This window comes from Macrobrachium rosenbergii, chromosome 5 (assembly GCF_040412425.1).
Source record: "Macrobrachium rosenbergii isolate ZJJX-2024 chromosome 5, ASM4041242v1, whole genome shotgun sequence".
In the NCBI taxonomy this organism is placed as follows: Eukaryota; Metazoa; Arthropoda; class Malacostraca; order Decapoda; family Palaemonidae; genus Macrobrachium; species Macrobrachium rosenbergii.
The window spans coordinates 44,733,722-44,752,989 of record NC_089745.1 but is presented as its reverse complement, the minus strand read 5'-3'; the positions used below and the strand labels follow the sequence as shown (position 1 = coordinate 44,752,989).

The 19,268-nt window shown below is 34.7% G+C and overlaps 1 protein-coding gene across 4 annotated transcripts in view; it reads left to right on the top strand.

Annotated features, from left to right (window-relative positions):
• Positions 1 to 19,268, top strand: part of LOC136838737 (uncharacterized) — a 122,506-nt gene that overhangs the window by 76,542 nt on the left and 26,696 nt on the right. Inside the window, exon 1 of one of the 4 annotated variants that reach the window (XM_067104180.1) lies at positions 4,062 to 4,182. The exons of the other annotated variants lie outside the window; for them this stretch is intronic. Within the exon in view, the coding sequence (XP_066960281.1) occupies positions 4,174 to 4,182 (9 nt within the window). The 5' untranslated portion in view covers positions 4,062 to 4,173. Of the gene's footprint in view, positions 1 to 4,061; positions 4,183 to 19,268 lie in introns of those variants that run through there. 4 annotated transcript variants of the gene reach the window in all.

The window sequence follows — 19,268 nt, the reverse complement described above, 5'->3', positions numbered from 1 at the left end:
ATTTCAACTCCGGTTTATTTACACCATATTTGGTAAATCAGAAAATGTTATGAAAGTTCGTCTATCAAAAACCGAATTTATAAAAAAAGTCACGGAACTAAGAACATCACTGTGTAGGGCGATATTTTTTTTTTTTTACTTATATTATCAGAGGTGGAAATTCGTGTTCACGAATAACATGAGAAGTTAGCTAAACGGGAACACGGTTCGTACAAGTTATAAATTGACTTTTAGTAGCGACAGACCGGCTGTACGTAAACCCTGGTGGGAACCGTCTCATGTTGCCCTACCCTTAAATTACCTGACGAAGAGGCTCTCTCTCTCTCTCTCTCTCTCTCTCTCTCTCTCTCTCTCTCTCTTCTCTCTCTCTCTCTCTCTCTCTCTCTCTCTCTCTGTATCCGTATAATCCATGCGTATATGCATGTAGAATATTTAAATATGGATTTAAAATTTTTTATCTCTTACCATTTTATGTTTCATTAGTCTTAAGGTTTCGAGCGTCGTATGCATCCAATATAAATTTCTCACTATAAATTTTGCATTTACGGATTCAGTTTGTCTTTTTTTTTTTGAGGAGGGGGGGGGCGGAGTTTAGGGTATCCCCAGGACCCACTTGTAGTCCTGGGTGTCCCAAGTGATCTGGCAATAGGTTATGAGAGATCCGTAAACTTCGCTATATATTTTTGTAGAACTTAATGTAGTAAAAATTCGCTTTGTTTGTGGTTTTCGAGAACATATGCGCAGTTCTCTTCTTGCTTTGGTGTTCATTGAGTTTATATCTTCCCTCTTTTTGGAGGCTGAATTTTGTTACCTTCATGAGATTAAGCCCCCACCTTTCTTTTCCTTTTTTTCAATTTTTATGGGCCTGGGCTTTTGGTATAAAAAATAAAAATAAAAAGTATCTAATGACTAGATCTAGCAAGTTGAACTTACCTAAAAAGTGAGATATTTACAGTTTTCATGCTAGGAATAACCATTTCAAAGTGTTCATTGTAGAAATTCTCTGTAAAGGGAATGGGATTTACCTTTGCTACATAAAAATTATATATATATACATACACACTCATGTATATGTATATATATGTGTATGTGTATATATATATATATATATATATATATTATATATATATATTATATATATATATATATATATATATATATATATATATATATATATATATATATATATATTCATATAATTTTTATGTAGCAAAGGGTAAATCCATTCTTCACAGGAATTCTTACAATATATATATATATATATATATATATATATATATATATATATATATATATATATATATATATATATATATATAATGTGTGCATGTGTATATGAGTTTAATAGAGTTAAATGTTATTGTTCCTCGTTTGTAAAACGTGATGGATTTCTCGTCCCATATTAAATGACGGAATGTGCAATGGAAATAAACCATGAGAAGTCTGTTCTCTCTCTCTCTCTGTCAGTTTTGTATTATTTTTTATGTATAGTATATAGTGAATGAGTTGCTCTATTTGCTCTGCTCTACAGCTAATTGATATAGATACTTCGTACAATATGAATCTGGAGTGAGGGGGTGAGAGAGTGCTGTAGCGTTGCAGAAAGAGATGGCTGAGGCATAGGAGCAGAGACGTATCAGACTGAGTAAATTGCGCGCACGCCAGAAGCACTAATGGTCGATGAAGCCGCAGTATTATAATTGCTAGTTGCATTACAAGCCTTAGCTATTAACCTCGCATACCGTACAGGATAGGTTTCCCATGCCCAAATATTTACCCGGGTACTTTTGTTCATGCCTGCGTGCCCGAACCCGCCCATTACTGCGTAGTCGGGTCTCACGCTTGTCAATTTATCAACGCACCGGAAGGCGGCACGTACGCTGACGCTGCTCATTAGCATATTTGGCACCTGGTACCTGAGACGTGACACCTGTGTGAGAGAGCCTTTAACGCCACCCTACACCAGCCTCATGTGAGGGTTTTTTTTTTTCTTTCGGAAAACTATGCTTGAAAAAATGTCATGACTGTGTGTGTGTGTGTGACATTTAAAGTCTGGTTCCCTTTTTCGTGGCTATATGAGTATTTCAACGCTACTGATGACCAACACTTGAGGTTGAAAATATTCGGTGGTAATTCGTGACTTGCTTACAAGTACATGAGTGACACCTAATTACACATGACATGTTATCTTTTCACACGGACCTACAATACTTGCCCCGTCTTGTTTCCATTGTCCGTTTTCATATCTTTTGATATTATTATTATTATTATTATTATTATTATTATTATTATTATTATTATTATTATTATTATTATTATTATTATTATTATTATATATATATGGTCCCGTGTTCTGCTCAAATGTTGCACAGTTCTATGAAGTATTAACCAATAAATCCGTTCCTTCTTAACATTTGCCATTTTAAAGGAAATGAAAAAATAAAAAAGGTATGCCCCCTTTTTTTAACTGCCGTATTATGCCTTTAAAATCTTGTTTTCTCAACAAGCAACCAATTTTTAAAAGTATTGATATTTTGGGGATTTATTTACTCGTACTGGATAAACTAAGCTTTGTTGAGTTGCGCTGAGTAAATTTCCCTTACATCTGTCGTTGATAGATTTTTTTTATTATAACCAATATGCGTTCCATATCTTGGACTGATGTGGCATCTAGGTAAAGATCATTTCTTATACTTTAACCCCCGTCGTACAAATAATTAATATATAAAAAAGAAAAAGGGTAACAGAAAGGATCTTCACAGTAAACTGTAAAAAGATTTATTGTAGGTTGACCAGAGGTTATTATACAGACAATCTTCACCTATTATTATCTGAGGACATTTTGTGTTAAATTAACGAGGTTCCTTGATTAGACATCAGATAAGGTCTCTCAAATTTTTCATTGCATCTGTCACGTAATAAGAAATTATCTACATACGTTTTTAAAAATTTTAAATGTATCTTCTTTCTTATCAGTGTCGAATGAGGTCTACAAATGGTCACAAAATACGAAGTAGACATCTTAAATGTTTTCTTATCTTTTTCTAAAATTATTTATATCTATGTGATAAAGACTCTGACTTAGTCCATAGCATATTATCGTATCCAATATAAAGTGAGTTAATTTTGGATTTATAATTTCTAAAAAAAAAATAGGCTAGTAAGTTCTCCAGTTTAACACATAACATATGACACATGATGAGGAATCCAATATAAAGTGAGTTCATTTTGGATTTATAATTTCCTTTAAAAAAAAAAGTCTAGTAAGTTCTCCAATTTAACGCATAGCATATGACACCTGATAAAGAATCCAATATGAAGTGAGTTCATTTTGGATTTATAATTTTCTAAAAAAAAGTTTGGTAAGGTCTCCAATTTAACCCAAAGCATATTACACCTGATGAAAAAGTTTCTCAAATTTGCGAATGATCAAGATCCTTTTCATGTTACTTAATACTCAGTTAATAGAGTATGTGGTTTGCAGGTAACAGAGTATGTGGTTTTCAGTTAATAGAGTATGTGGTTTAAGAAGCGATGATACACAACCTTGAAAAGTAACAAGGGAGACCTACTTATAATGCATTGAGGGGTAATGTGTCTTGACGTGCAGTGGTGTTGTCAGAATGCTAATTTAGCAATGAAAGTAGTCGTAGGGGTTTTGCGAACAAATTGGCAGTAACGACGAGAGCAAAATCGTTTAAATACAATAATTATTGTCATCACCATTATGATAAATAAGTCTAATATTATTATTTGAAATACTAGTGGCAGCGATATTAGTCATGTATTTTGAGCTGAGATTCTCTTGCAGCATTTAAAGTTGGGATCAATGTCTATAAATTTGCCATCATGCAGATTATTCTTCTTCAGTCATTGCAGTAAATCATGTAAATGGTGACGCTACAACAATCTATCATCTCTTAAGATATCTGTGAATCTGCGAGCCTTCCCATTCAGGTGAATTTACTACAAAGTCAGGTAGAACCCTAATTGACCATTTCATGCCAGGGCTAGGGACAAGTGTGAATGAAAGACTGGCAGACAAGTTACTATTTTTGAACGCCAGGGCGGCGCCACTAGCCAAAGCCATCTGCGTCACTTACCGAGTTCTCGACTCAACGATTAGTTGTGTTTTTTTCGATTACAGGTGATTAAACTAGCTTGTACGGTAAAATGAGAAAGGTAAGTTCACGCTTCATTGTGGTAAGAAACCGCTTTTTATGTGTTTTTATTTTGTGTTTATGATTTTCAAGTGAAATATATCACCGAAAAGATTCAAGCGTAGAACGCTTTTAGACTACATATATGAAGCTTCATTGATATCTGAGAGATATTTCCTCCAAGTGAAGTGTCCAAAATGCTCTTATAATTGTCCTGGTCGACATACATACACATCATATAATAATAACAATAATAATAATAATAATAATAATAATAATAATAATAATAATAATAATTCATTCCTCATTTCAGCTAAGAGCCATGTACATAGGCAGAAAATAAGTGCAAAAAAATTTTGGAAAACGAAATCAAAGGTTATGACAATGACGGGTTACACCATATGCAAATAGAGAATTCAGGTACAGTTTGCTAAAAGGAAGAGCGAACGACAACTCCCTATAATAATAATAATAATAATAATAATAATAATAATAATAATAATAATAATAATAATAATAATAATAATAATAATAATAATTGTTTTATTACATAATATTTCTAGTCTCAGCTTTGATGAATTCCATGGTTCACCTTTTATCATATTTGTCCGTTGTAATCAGGTAAAGATATGCATACTTAATTATAGTTATTAGGTGTACATGACATCTGTATATGCATACAGATGACGACCGCACAAGCTGTGATGATTATCATTTTAAAATCGAAGTGGGATAAGGCAAAAAAAAAAAGTTCCTTTTTTGGGGGGGGTTATTTTCAATATTATCAGTTTACCATCAACTTAAAAACGTGTAGCCTAGCTTAGATAAAGTATTTTCATGTCCGCTTACTCGTGGACAGGCATTGTTATAGGATAACATGAATTCTATTTTTGACAAGTATTTCATTCAGATAACTTAAACGACTTTGTACTAATAATAATAACAATAATAATAATGATAATAATAATAATAATAATAATAATAATAATAATTATTATTATTATTATTATTATTATTAGTAGTAGTAGTAGTAGTAGTAGTAGTAGTAGTAGTAGTAGTAGTAGTGGTAGTAGTACGAGATAGGGTTAGCTGGGCCCTTGTGGGCAGTAGAAGAGTTGGAAGACACAGACTTACAGACTTACTTGAACACTCGGATGAGAACTGTGAGACAAGAGGCTGGGGATGAGTGGAGATTAGTGGAAGCTAAAGGCCAGGAAGGAAATAATTGGCAGAATTTTGATGAGGCTGTTTGTGTCACGTGGTGTTTGAGTCGATTATTATTATAATTATTATTATTATTATTATTATTATTATTATTATTATTATTATTATTATTATTATTATTATTATTATTATTATTGTGAAAACTAAATCAGCGTGCGACCCGAGATATTTATTTTTAAATGAAGGATGAAAATTAAATCAGTCCATGCTGAAGAGAAGCTGAACAACTGGGCATAATGAGACCAAAGTGAAAAGACAGAAAGCACAGCATCTGGGAAACAAAGGGCCACTTCAAACGATCTGTCGTCCTGCCCACAGTATGCCTCGCAAAGCACATAGTAGGCAGTCAACGCCATAACTTAAAGCGGTCATCATCATCTTGATCCTAATATTGTAAAATCAAGTAAAATGTCCATTTTTGATAACTTGTCAGTTCGGAAACCTTTCTAGTAAAATGTTCTATGTGACTGCAAAGGACCTGTGGTATAACCGACAGTGAGCCGTACAAGGTACATAGTAGGTAGTCAACTCTAACTTCTGTGGTCATCGTCTTCTTGGTCCTAATATTGTCAAATCCTGGAAAATGTCCATTTTGGCAAAATCTGAACAACGGGTCTATTAGGAAACCTTTCTAGTAAAATGTTCATGTGACTATTTACGTTCTTTTAATGACTTGTGACTTTCTTGCATTTTTGTTTTAGGACGAAATTCACGAACGTTTTGAAATTCGTATTTGATCCTTCACGCTAAGTGCTGTCCTTAACAACACGAAGCTGCATAAGTTGTCAATTATTCGCTAATCCTTCTCTTCTCTTTACATCTGTCTCTTGCTTTCTTAATCTTGCGTCCATTTCCTTTATTCTTCGCATCGAATGAGGTTTTTAGGTGCATGAGATATTAGATAGCTTTGGTCTGTAGTTCATATTGAGGTAGATCATTTTCTTGATCATTTTTCAACTTAAATTAATCCGTGAATGAATATTCTTTCTTTTTAAGAAGGACTAGATATGAAAATCTGATTGCACCAGACTTTTGATAATTATGATAAGAGAAACTATGAGAAACTATTGCCATGAACCCACGTACAGTATATACACAGAGTGACACTCAGATAAAATGTAGTTATCTGCGTATGCAATCAGTTAAAGTTGTAAAGTTATTATTTATCACACTTATGTAGTTTTCGGTATTATCCTAGAGGGGTAATGCCTCTAAAGACAACGCAAGTAAAAAAAAAATGCGCCGTAGTCTCTTCAGCGCAATCGAGTTTTCTGTGCAGCGTATAATCAAGGCCACCGAAAACAGATCTATCTTTCGGAGGTCTCGGTATAATGTTGTATGAGCCGCGGTCCATGAAACTTTATCCACTGCCCGGTGGCAGCATGCCCTATATCGTTGCGAGAAGCACGATTATGGCTAAATTTAACCTTAAATAAAATAAAAACTACGGAGGCTAGAGGGCTACAATTTGGCATGTTTGAGGTTGGAGGGTGGATGATCAACATTCCAATTTGCAGTCCTCTAGCCTCAGTAGCTTTTAAGATCTAAGGGCGGACAGAAAAAGTGCGGACAGAAAAAAGTGCGTACGGACAGACAAAGCCGGCACAATAGTTTTCTTTTGCAGAAAACTAAAAAAAATGAAATCAGAATGTAATAATTCCATCTTTTCACCTCATCCAAATTGCATGCCGATGGCGGAATACCCGAATGCGAGATTGAAAAAGTTGAACTTTCGGTCAAATAAGAATGGAATTAAGTCTTGAGATGCTCAGAGACCTTCTTTTTTATATAAAAGCCATCCAAAGGAATGGTTCAAGTTAGTGTTTCATGTAGTATTCATAGTTAACAGTATTTTGTAAGTTCAGGTGCAAACTGCAATGTAGTTGCTAATGCTCACACACACACACACACATACACACACACACACGCATATAATATATATATAGCCTATATATATATATATATATATATATATATATATATATATATATATATATATATATATATATATATATATATATATATATATATATATATATATATGAAATATTAATAGTATAGCTGTGCAAGTTTTACATCATTGCATGAAATAAGTAGGCTACATAATATGACTACATGCGTATTTGGTAAGTATGGCTGTCCAAGTATTCACGTCTTGTATGAAATGCGTTAATTTATTGCGCGTCCGCACTATTTAGTATTAACACGCACTCAAAATACATTAGCATTTTCACTGATGTGGCTCGAATCGAGCTATACGGATCTATGGCTCCAGAGGCATGGTACAAGGACTTTTACACGCATTAATGACTGATATCATAGGGATATATAACCTTACTCTCCTCGTCCGTCAGTTTTTTAGGGTTATACTTCTTTCGTCCAATGAGGTAAGAGTGTGAATTTGTATAAGTGTTGTAATAGTGGTACAATGGGGTCGACACCGCATATAGTCGAGTTCAAGCGACGTAATCACATTTGGCACTGTTATTGACCCCCAAGTACAACATCACCTCGAGTGACCCCTCGAGAATCCCACGGTCAAAAGGGGTCATCCGACAACAACGTTTAATGACCCGCTGTGTCACCTGTCGACCCCTTACCTACGCTTCTGGAGATTGTACCCGATAGACGACGAGTCGGAGACTTGAGATACCAGACCGCAATGACCTGTTATCCCGCCTGATTTTGAGCGATAGCCCACCCGATAATGACTAGGTGTCGGCCCGGGACTCGGGCGATAGCACTCGAGATAAGGGAGGTAAACATCTCGAGAGAGATAGATGAGAGATAATCTCTCGAAAAGCACGGGGGGACACCTCCAGCCGAAAAACCTCGGGTCGTTAGCGCGCTCTAATGGGTTTAGAGGGAGATCCCTGTTAGGCGACACTTTTAATCATAGCGTGAAAGAGATGGTTAATCTCTCAAGCCCTTAACAGCTTCAGTTATCTGCTGGTCTTTGGGGGATTTTGTGTGTGTGTATATATATATATATATATATATATATATATATATATATATATATATATATATATATATATATATATATATATATATATATATTTATATATGTATATATATGTATATATATACATATTACATACATTATATATATACATATATATATGTGTGTGTATATGTGTATATATATATATATATATATATATATATATATATATATATATATATATGTATATATATATATATATATATATATATATATATATATATATATATATATATATATATATATATATATATATATATATATATAGTTTAAGCCGAGCTGGAGCATGGAAAATAGTTTTGTATCATTCATAGCTAATTACTTTGGGCGTACGTCATGGTGTTATATTTAGTTATTTCATGGTGCAAATACTTGGTTTCCAATCGTCTGTATATTTGGATGCACTGCCTTGCTAGCATAAATAAGTTAAATATCTAACAATTTGTATCAGTCCTCTGAAAATGGCTTAGCAATAAAAAGTCGACACCGGTCAGGATTTAAAATCGTTTTTAATTTCTTCACAGTTGTGTTTGATATATAAAAATCAAGTATTAAATATGAACATAATCAGTGACGAAAAGATTTTGTTTCTGAATATGCCCTTAAGTGCGTATGGGATTTTGTGTTGATCCCATGGGTAAAATTCACAAGGTCAAAGATTCATCCCGAATTTTGAATTATCGAGAGTTTTAGATTTTTAACAGCAAACATTATATTTTAGATTGCACATAAGAACGTGTTTGTGCATTTATTTCTGGACAAGATTTATGGGTTTTTATCCTGAAGATTAAGAGAAAAACTGACGAATATTTTTTTAATAAAGAAAGCTTGCTTCGTTTATAATTTTTAATTAACAAAGATAACTTTGTAGCATTCCAAAAGATGCGAACAGTAAATTTCACTTTAAAGTTCTGTCTTTTATCTTTTTCAATATAAGAACCAGAATTAAGGAATTATCTTTTATTTTGAATGCATGTACACAAGTTACTTGAACTATATAATTGGAAGTCCTCTCCAAGTAAATTTGAACTCATTAGACCTTGTGTTGCATTTAAATAGACTTTATGCATAACGTTAAAGAACTTACTTAGGGAAGAAAGATCAAGTCATTTTGTTTATGAAGGAAAAATGAATTGATTTTGAAAGCGTTACCCACCCATCAAAGTCATTCTGTTATTGGAGCGAAAAAAAAGTAAAAATTGCGCCGAAGTTTCTTCGGGGCAATCGAGTTTTCTGTACAGGGTATAATCAAGGCCACCGAAAATTGAGCTATCTTTCGGTGGTCTCGGTATAATGCTGTATGAGCCGCGGCCAATGAATTTCTAACCATGGCACGGTGGTGGCATATCCTATATAGTTGCCAGGAGCACGATTATGGCTAACTTTAACCATAAATAAAATAAAAACTACTGAGGCTAGAGGGCTACAGTTTGTTATGTTTGATGATTGTAGGGTAGATGATCGACATACCAATTTGCAGCCCTCCAACCTCAGTGCGGACGGACAGACAAAGCCGGCACAATAGTTTTCTTTTCAGAAAACTAAAAATGGTAAAAAAAAACACTTGAAGAATACTGGATAAGATTCTTTTTGGAATCTACAGTGATTCTTTAACTTTGCCAAACCATTGTCAAGTATTAAATAAGAGTCATTGCAGCTATCCTGTCGTTGTAACTATATTTCAAAACTGTGTCGTTACGTTTACAGGATATTTTCAAATATTATCACAAGGTAAAAACTGATGTCGAAGGCTTCACAGCCTAACAACTGGACGAATAACTTTATTTGAATTTTACTCTTGATGTGTTTATTTCCATAAAGACATTCCGTTGCACCTTTTTTGATCAGTTGTCGATACTTCTAACTCACTCTCTACACATAATATGCCTGTTTGTAAAGGGTATGTGTGTATGTTATGTATGTTTATATATATATATATATATATATATATATATATTAATTATTTATATATGTATTTATGTATGTATATATACGTATATATGTATATATCTAGGTAGACAAAATAAACTATATATATATATATATATATATATATATATATATATATATATATATATATATATATATATATACATACATATATATATGTATATATCTAGGTAGACAAAGAGAGAGAGCGAGAGATGAACCGAAAAATTTGTAAAAATTTGTTCATATGCGTATGTGATGTCTGCATTCCGTTATCATTCTCTTAAGAATTCTCATTACTCATTTCTTGTTGTTATAACCAACCTTATTCCCATTCTTTGAAGAATACTTATTATTTTCCAAATCACGCTCATGAATCTCATGAGGAATGAAGCTCTCGGGAAAAGGGTTTTCAATTTTGACTTCCCTTCTTGTTTTGGGGCCTCAGAATTATTTCTGTCAAATCTAAGAGGACACAAATCATTCCAGGACGGGTTCCCATATTTTCTGCTGTTTATTTATTTATTTATTTTTTGGTATGGGGACTAAGTGGCTTAAATCCTTTAGTGAGCAATTATCAGGCTGATTGTATAGTAAAGCTTTCCCCTGCATTGAAATATGGCATTTTGGTCCCAATGATGATCCTTCTTTAGAGCGTTAATCCTTCCTCCCCTGGCGATGGCTATCTCCCCACCACCCCCACATCAATACCTCTCTCTCTCTCTCTCTCTCTCTCTCTCTCTCTCTCTCTCTCTCTCTCTCTCTCAGGCGCATGAATATAAACTAAACCTTCCTCCCTTTCGCTCTTCTTGGGTAAATTGTGCTAATGCATCTCGGGAGGTCCAGAGAGGGATTTGAAATCATTTCGGCGTGTCGCCCGAGTGCTTGGAGTTGCTTTCCCCCGAAATCAAATATAGCCCTATATTGTATTATAGACACACGCGTAGTCGCTACCCCAGCAATTTGTTTGTCCCCTCAGTAGGTTTTATTACCCTCTGGACTTGCTTTCATTACCTGTCCTTTCATTTCAGTGATTGCCTTTTCCCCGTCAGTTCTGGTCGTCCGTCGTATTTCTTGGTAGGACTTCCTTTTGGGTTGAAGGTTTATGTTGTAATAACTCTGGGTGAGTTATGGTTCTTGCTGCAGTGAATGGCCGTTTTGAGTCTTAGGCTTTACGGTAAATGCATGCTTAGGCATTTAGGGCAAATGCATAGTTTTTTGTATTATTAATTTTCTTAGAATTTAACTTACTTTCTGTCTGTGTGTTAAGTTTCTAATTTATTAATTATCTGTAGAGATTATACTGTATAATTCCATGACCTTATCTTTAAGCTAAAATTTTACTCAGCTTCATGTAGCTCTTCTAAACTGCTGTTGTATTCAAATTTATAAAGAACCAAAGGGAAAAAAATTGAAGGATCATTATAATCATAAATCATGTACGGAGTGAATGAATATTTTGTAAGACATTTTCATCACGATTTTAACTTATTTAAGGTATTTGAAAACTAGGAAGTGAAGTAATAATTTTCAATTTGTGATTATCGTTATTGTGACGCCAATCTAGTCACACCAGTCAATCAGTGTGTTTTTTAAATAAGAAGACGCTTTGGTATCCTTAAAGGTGGTACTGCATATAATAATTCTATGCTTGTTCCTTTGTAAATGGACGAAAGGTAAAGCAAACACTTGAATATTATTGGGGCATGAATTTTAGCATACCAGGGAAGGTGAATAGTAGGATTCTGTTTGAGAAAGTAAGGTAGATTACTGGAGGATTGATAGGGGAAGAGCAGTGGTGGTTTAATGCATAGAGCGGCATGTAAAGGTTGTGAGCAGTGTCCTTCTTTGGGACTCTGCTGTCTGCCTTTTACTTTTCATCGGTTCCTTTTGTTCCCCTTCGTCCGTTCCCTTCTGTCTCCCCATACTTAACTGTTCAACTTATTTGACTTTACCCCAGTTTTTCCCTCCCCCATTTGAAAAAATATTCTTTGGAAGAAATGTAAGTCAGTGGTCTGAGCAAGCTTCTTCTTCTTCTTCTTCTTCTTCTTCTTCTTCTTCTTCTTCTTCTTCTTCTTCTTAATAATAATAATAATAATAATAATAATAATAATAATAATAATAATAATAATAGTAAATGAAGGGAGTGGACCATACTTTAAACAGGTTCTCTTGAAAAGAATGGCAGTATCCGTTGAGTTGTAGAAAATAATTCAACTGACGCTGCCATTCTTTTCAATAATAATAATAATAATAATAATAATAATAATAATAATAATAATAATAATAATAATAATAATAATAATAATAATAGTGAGATTGTGTGTTTTCGTGTACGGGAACATTAAGAAAAAAAGCTGAAGAAATGAAACCAAGTAGCCATTAGGGGCGGTGCTATAAACCTCGCGCCCTGACTTCCAGGAATATGTCGAGAGAAGAAGCGCCTATTTGTCCGCGTTCAGCTGTTAAGGTAAATGAACAAAACCCACTGCAGCCCCATTTAGCGGCGAAAGTGATGATGAAAAATACACGCCGTGTCATTGTTAATGGAAGCGATGTAGCCAACGATGATGGGGATAAATTACGAGTGATGATTGTGGCGATAGAATAGGCCGCGGCTGATCGGCATACAGAATCATCATCATCACTGGGGTACAGCAACCAACTTGGACGGTTCGTAGTTTGGTGGGTCTCTCCCCCCCGCCCCCTACCCCTCTCCCTCTCCATCCCTCCCCTGTTTTGGTAAGGGAAGAGAGAGAGAGAGAGAGAGAGAGAGAGAGAGAGAGAGAGAGAGCAGCCCCTTCGCCCAGCTCAATTAACATAATTTCCTAAATGTCCACTATGTATGGACCTTGGATGGACACTAGCTAGGGCTGTTTCTCTCTCTCTCTCTCTCTCTCTCTCTCTCTCTCTCTCTCTCTCTCTCTCTCTCTCTCTCTTTCTATTTATATATATATATATATATATATATATATATATATATATATATATATATATAAATATATATGTCTATTATACATGTATGTGTATATATATATGTATTTATATATAACTAATTTAACAACTTAACTTAGCTGTTTTATATCCCTTGGTAAGTGTGCTAAGGGGTAAAATCTTCTCTGACGTCCTTTCGCTACACAGCGGAACAAAAGACTTTTTTTCTATACGAGGTATATAAGGCGTTCTCCATAATGCCAGGTAAATGTAGATTTTAAGTTGATATCGTTTTGTGCGTTGGAATTTGTAAGGCTTTTCCTCGGAATTCCTTGGTTTGCATTCAGAATATTTTTACGAGTTTATTATTGTATTTGCAAATTGTACCTTCGCATTAATGTGTGCTTACACCTGATATTTATGCATCCCTTGCTTCAGAATCTGCATTTGTACGGTAGCTATTTAATTTGCTTTAAAAATGTTAAAAAACCGACACTCTTTCTCATGAAAATAATGATCACTTTCACCTACAGCCAAATTCCCCTCATTTTCATTTTGGGTGTAATATTTTTTCTTTCTTAGATTGCATATGACACGCAGCAAAGGTCAAAGATTAAATAGAGAGAGAGATTTGCTTCCATTTAAGCTTCGTAGAAGTTAGGATTTTGGAAGCAAAAAGTAACTGAAAACAAGCTTTTCAAATACTTGTCTCTTAAGCGTCATTTTATTTTGTCCCCTTTCGTAAGAGTAAATACATTCAATATTTCATTTAAAAATGTTGAGATACCTTCTTAAGGAACTGAGAATAGTAATCAGCGAATGAGGCAGTCTTAGAATTAACAATTTAACAGTGCTCCGTGCAGGGACACTGCAGGGGATACCCTTGTACGGAGTAGGAAGGTGTCTTAATTGTGTTTGATGTGAAATTTAACTACTCTCTCTCTCTCTCTCTCTCTCTCTCTCTCTCTCTCTCTCTCTCTCTCTCTCTCTCTCTCTCTCTCTCTGTGTGTGTGTGTGTGTGTGTGTATTGTAAATCTTATTTTTTCAAAATGAGGCAATCTTAGAATTAACAATTTAACAGTGCTCCGTGCAGGGACACTGCAGGGGATACCCTTGTACAGAGTAGGAAGGTGTCTTAATTGTGTTTGATGTGAAATTTAACTCTCTCTTCTCTCTCTCTCTCTCTCTCTCTCTCTCTCTCTCTCTCTCTCTCTCTCTCTCTCTCTGTACTGTAAACCTCATTTTTTAAAATTCTGTTACCAGGGGTTACATTCATCAGTACTATCTGAAGATGAAAATGAGAGTTATATTAAAATGATTTCCCTAAAGTTTCTTTGAAATTTGTAATTTCTGTTATTCTGTGACAGCAAATGAAACGCGCACACCTGTCGATCAGTTATGTGTCCTTGAGTTCTATTTCATGATCTAGCCTTGTACGAAATGTTTAATGGCTTTATTACGTCATGCAGATTAAAACTCTCTCTCTTTAAATTAATTAGATTTCACTGGTTACGTGTTTATACTGTGGACTATACCTATTTTTTCTCGGACACACAGTCCATATATAAACAAAACTAAGGTTATACTTGTTGCAAGAAGGTTTTGAACTAAACCTCAAACTAGGTTAGGTTAGGTTGTTTAGGTTAGATTATTTCTATCTTGAAAATCACTATTGCCCTGAAATTTTACAACTGATAAGTTAAATTTCCGCTGAATAATCACGGAATGTTTCTCGACATAAAGCTTGTCGTTCTAGTTCACGGTAGACTTATTGTTTGATCGTATCACGGATTTTCAGATTAGTTAAGAGTTTTTCTTCAGATAAATGTAACTAAAAAGATGCTTCCTGTTGCACACAAATTACCATCTGGTGAAGGAAGTATTTTTGGTGCGTCACTGTTTTTGCATGAATATTTAATTTTTGGCTCTGCAAATTAGCGAAAGATGACGTTTTAACCGTCATGTGTGATTTTCGTCACATAACGAACCAAAGGAAAATGTTTTTACAAGTTACAGGCGGTTTGCCACTGTAAACGACACTGCGAAAATTATTCTTGACTGCAAAGTTTGCGCTCAGTGTACACATATAATGCAGTACACACAGTTTTCCTCTTAAGATTCGTCGTAGCTTATTGCCGCTCAGGCTAAATTCCTAAGGTTTGTTGCCTGGTTCTAGGACCGCTGTTCACCTCCCTCCCATTCCGTCAATTTCTTTTACTCAGCCTAAAGTATGAAAGGCTCGTACGTTATCAGCAGTCCTAAAATATTTTATCCTTATCCTTGCCCTGCTAGCTTCTCTGAGTATATTTAAGGTCTGTCTTCACCATCAAGTTGATATGGCCATTCTGATAATGTTTTTATCCACCTGTGCCTCGTAGTCAGCGATTATCAGTCATTTCGTGGAAATCGATTACCCAGCGTTATAGAGTATTTCCTTTTGGCCAAAATTATTTTGTACGATAATCGTTGAATCTGGTAGAGAGTAATGCACAAAAAAAAGCCTTCATTTGTTTCTACCATTACGATTTTGTTTTTGATAACACAAGTGTTAACGAACTATTACGCAGTTACACCAGCAATTCTTCGCACTGAAATGAGGAAGGTAATTTCGATAATGACTGGATTTGATTTGAACAGAGTTGATAATCAATTTCAAGAGAAACACTGATTTTTTTTTATCGTGTATGTGTGTGTGTGCGTGTGCGCGCGCGCTCGAGCGCATCTTTGCTCCTAGAATTAGCGAAAAGAAATCTAAAAGAATAATCCGATAACGCAAGAAATGCGAGAACCGTCAAGAATCGAACCCCAGTCTTCAGCCTGGTAGCGAACCTTAAAAATATCTTTGAGCGGCCCTTAATAGTTTCCTGATAAGATCTCGAGCATCGGTCATCCGCCGAGCTTCTCCTGCATTGGCATCCCCCTAATCTTTTGATAAAGATCTCAGCATCTTTTATCTGCCGGGTCATTAAAACAAATCGGAAGAGTCATTTGTGGCGAGACGGCCGACCCGGTCGGGTCATTTACGGACCCACGCGCCCGAGGTTTAGGTCAATTACCGGGTCATTAGCGGCAGATGCTGAGAGATGGAGACAGCGAGAGAAAGAGCGAAGGAGGAGAGAGAGAGAGAGAGAGAGAGAGAGGGAGAGAAGGGGAGGGAAAAGGAGAAAAAGAGGGAGAAAGGGGGTCTGTTTTTTTGTTTTGTTTTATATATATATGTATGCATATTTGCATTTTTATTTATATGTTTTAAGAAAGAGAATGTGAGAGCCATTTTGATGTTAATATACGTTAAGCGTGTATTTGTATGGTCATTTTGTGTATTTGCGTGTATGTGTGGGTAAGAGAGAGAGAGAGAGAGAGAGAGAGAGAGATGGTAGGAGGAGTGCGTAAGGGTTTTTAACAACTGTTTATTTTATTATATATATACATGTATATATATATATATATTTATATATGTATAAATGTGTATACATGTTGTGTGTGTATATGTATATATATATATATATATATATATATATATATATATATATGTGTGTGTGTGTGTGTGTGTGTGTGTGTCTGTATTTGCACGCTTGCATATAAACTTTTATGGCGATATTTCCAAGGAGTTTTAGTTGAAAGAAAGTTGTTTCAACACTCATTATCAAGAATGAAACCTTATGAAATCTCTGTCCTAACACTCCGGTCCCTTTTGTTTATTCAGAGGAGATAACCTGACCCAGTACATAATTAGGTACTTCCCTGTGTACACCTTGGTCAGCATATTTCGCTGTGGTTTAATATTGTTATGAAGTGAAATTCTCTCTTTTTGTAAATTGGCTATGTTTTTGCTAGTCTTTGTGAAAGTGTGTTTATAAATAATAATAATAATAATAATAATAATAAAAATAATAATAATAATATGTTATTTTATCAAACAGCATCCCCTCTTCCATGGAAAACAGTGTTTATATTGATATGTCCCGTATTCTTATCGTCTTCCAAATAAGACCAAGGGACTTCGATATCGACATTGACGAGTGTAATTTTCATCCTCAGTGTATCGACACCTTCAGCAACCATCTACACCTCCACTTATTCCTCTTTTTCTTTTCCTTTTCGTTCCTACAAATAATTTCCTATCACATTTTTCAGGAATTTTGCGTTCAGCCTTTAATACTCGCAATGACGCAGTTTGCTAGAATACGCAGCAGTTCTTTTAAGGGTCCTCATTATTTATATTTGTTAATGTTGTTTTCTGTTACATACTGTTCTTGACGCACTACGAACTACTCTGCTACGGAGAAGAAACGAGTAGAGATAGACATGAGTTTTTATTTAGTCTCTCTCTCTCTCTCTCTCTCTCTCTCTCTCTCTCTCTCTCTCTCTCTCTCTCTCTCTCTCTCTCTGTATATATATATATATATATATATATATATATATATATATATATATATATATATATATATATATATATACATACATATATATATGTGTGTGTGTGTGAATCTGTATTTTTAGGTATGAGTAAAACTACTACAATTTTTTGAAAGGCCTTTGCATGTACCACCATTTTTTGGGCTATATGTTGATGTGAACTATCTTGGAAAAAAAAATAGCATTTAACAGGAAAAATCTGCATGGTTGTCTGAACAGTACATGTACACAATTGTTCATTCATTTATTTAGAAAGAGAAAAAACATCCACTTATATTTCTCGAGTACGATCTGGGGAAATATTTCAGGTCTTTTGTACTCGCGTAGCCCAAAGATTTGTCTCTGGAGCAAGAGCGGTCCTTGCTATAAAAGAACGCAATCTATTACCGGATACGCGGAGAAGCGCTTGCGTATCTGTGCCTATTTCAATGGTATGGAAGGTAGTGGTCCTCGGAATTAAAACCGAATCGACCTTTTATTCTGGGAACAACAGGGGTCTTTGGTTTCAAACAGGTCATTAGAAATCGATTAATGTTTTGAGACTTAGATATTACGTAGATGTAATGGTGATTGTTTTCCGTAAAGAATATTATGAATGGTAGTCAGAGAGTAAATATCTGTAAAGAACCCGTTATCTCTTAGTCATCAAAACAGGTTGATAATGCAATTCCTCATGGAAGGTGACTTTTTCCTGCCAGTCAAAATATGGCTTTTTTTGGTAGTTTTGACCACATAAGGTTTTTTTTTTTACCTGGTCATCTATTACTGGGCACAGATTTTTTTACTAAATCTCTCTGCGGGTCTCAAACAAATACAGAAATGTTTATATTTCAGAAGCAATGTGTACAGGGAACTCAAGGTTTTGCTATGATTCTTGATTCTTGGCGCAATCCTGTCGCTGTGAGCAGGTCTTTGTTTCTGTGAGCAGGTCTTTGTTTCTTTAGCATAAAGACTAAGAACTTATCTGTCGTTTGGAACATTACTTTTTTTAATTAGTTTTGCTACTGCAATTTACCATTACGTTTGGGTTCGGATATACTGACATTTTATGTCCATTAGGCAAAAGGAGAATCACTGTATCTTAGAATACCAAATTTTGCGTTCAAATTTCTCTCTTAGGTTCTGAGTCGTCAGACTGTTTGCGAAGTGACCCCATCAGTTTTTTATATATATTTTTTATTTGGTGTTTAACTGTATCTTGTGCATGCGATATATATATATATATATATATATATATATATATATATATATATATATATATATATATATATATATATATATATATATATATATATGTATATATATACATATATATATGTATACATAAATATATATACATAATGTTATTATATATATACATATACACGCACAATTATGTATATAATGTTTCTGTTTATTATACATGCACATATCCATAGTCAAATACTTCGATAAATAGATAGAGATATACAGACGAACAAAGACTTTGAGAGAGAGAGAGAGAGAGAGAGAGAGAGAGAGAGAGAGAGAGAGAGAGAGAGAGTTCACAGGAGGGACAGGCGCGTGTGAAATTTGAGTGAACGACGGCACAGCGTCAAAGCGCCGCAGAAGACGGGCGATGC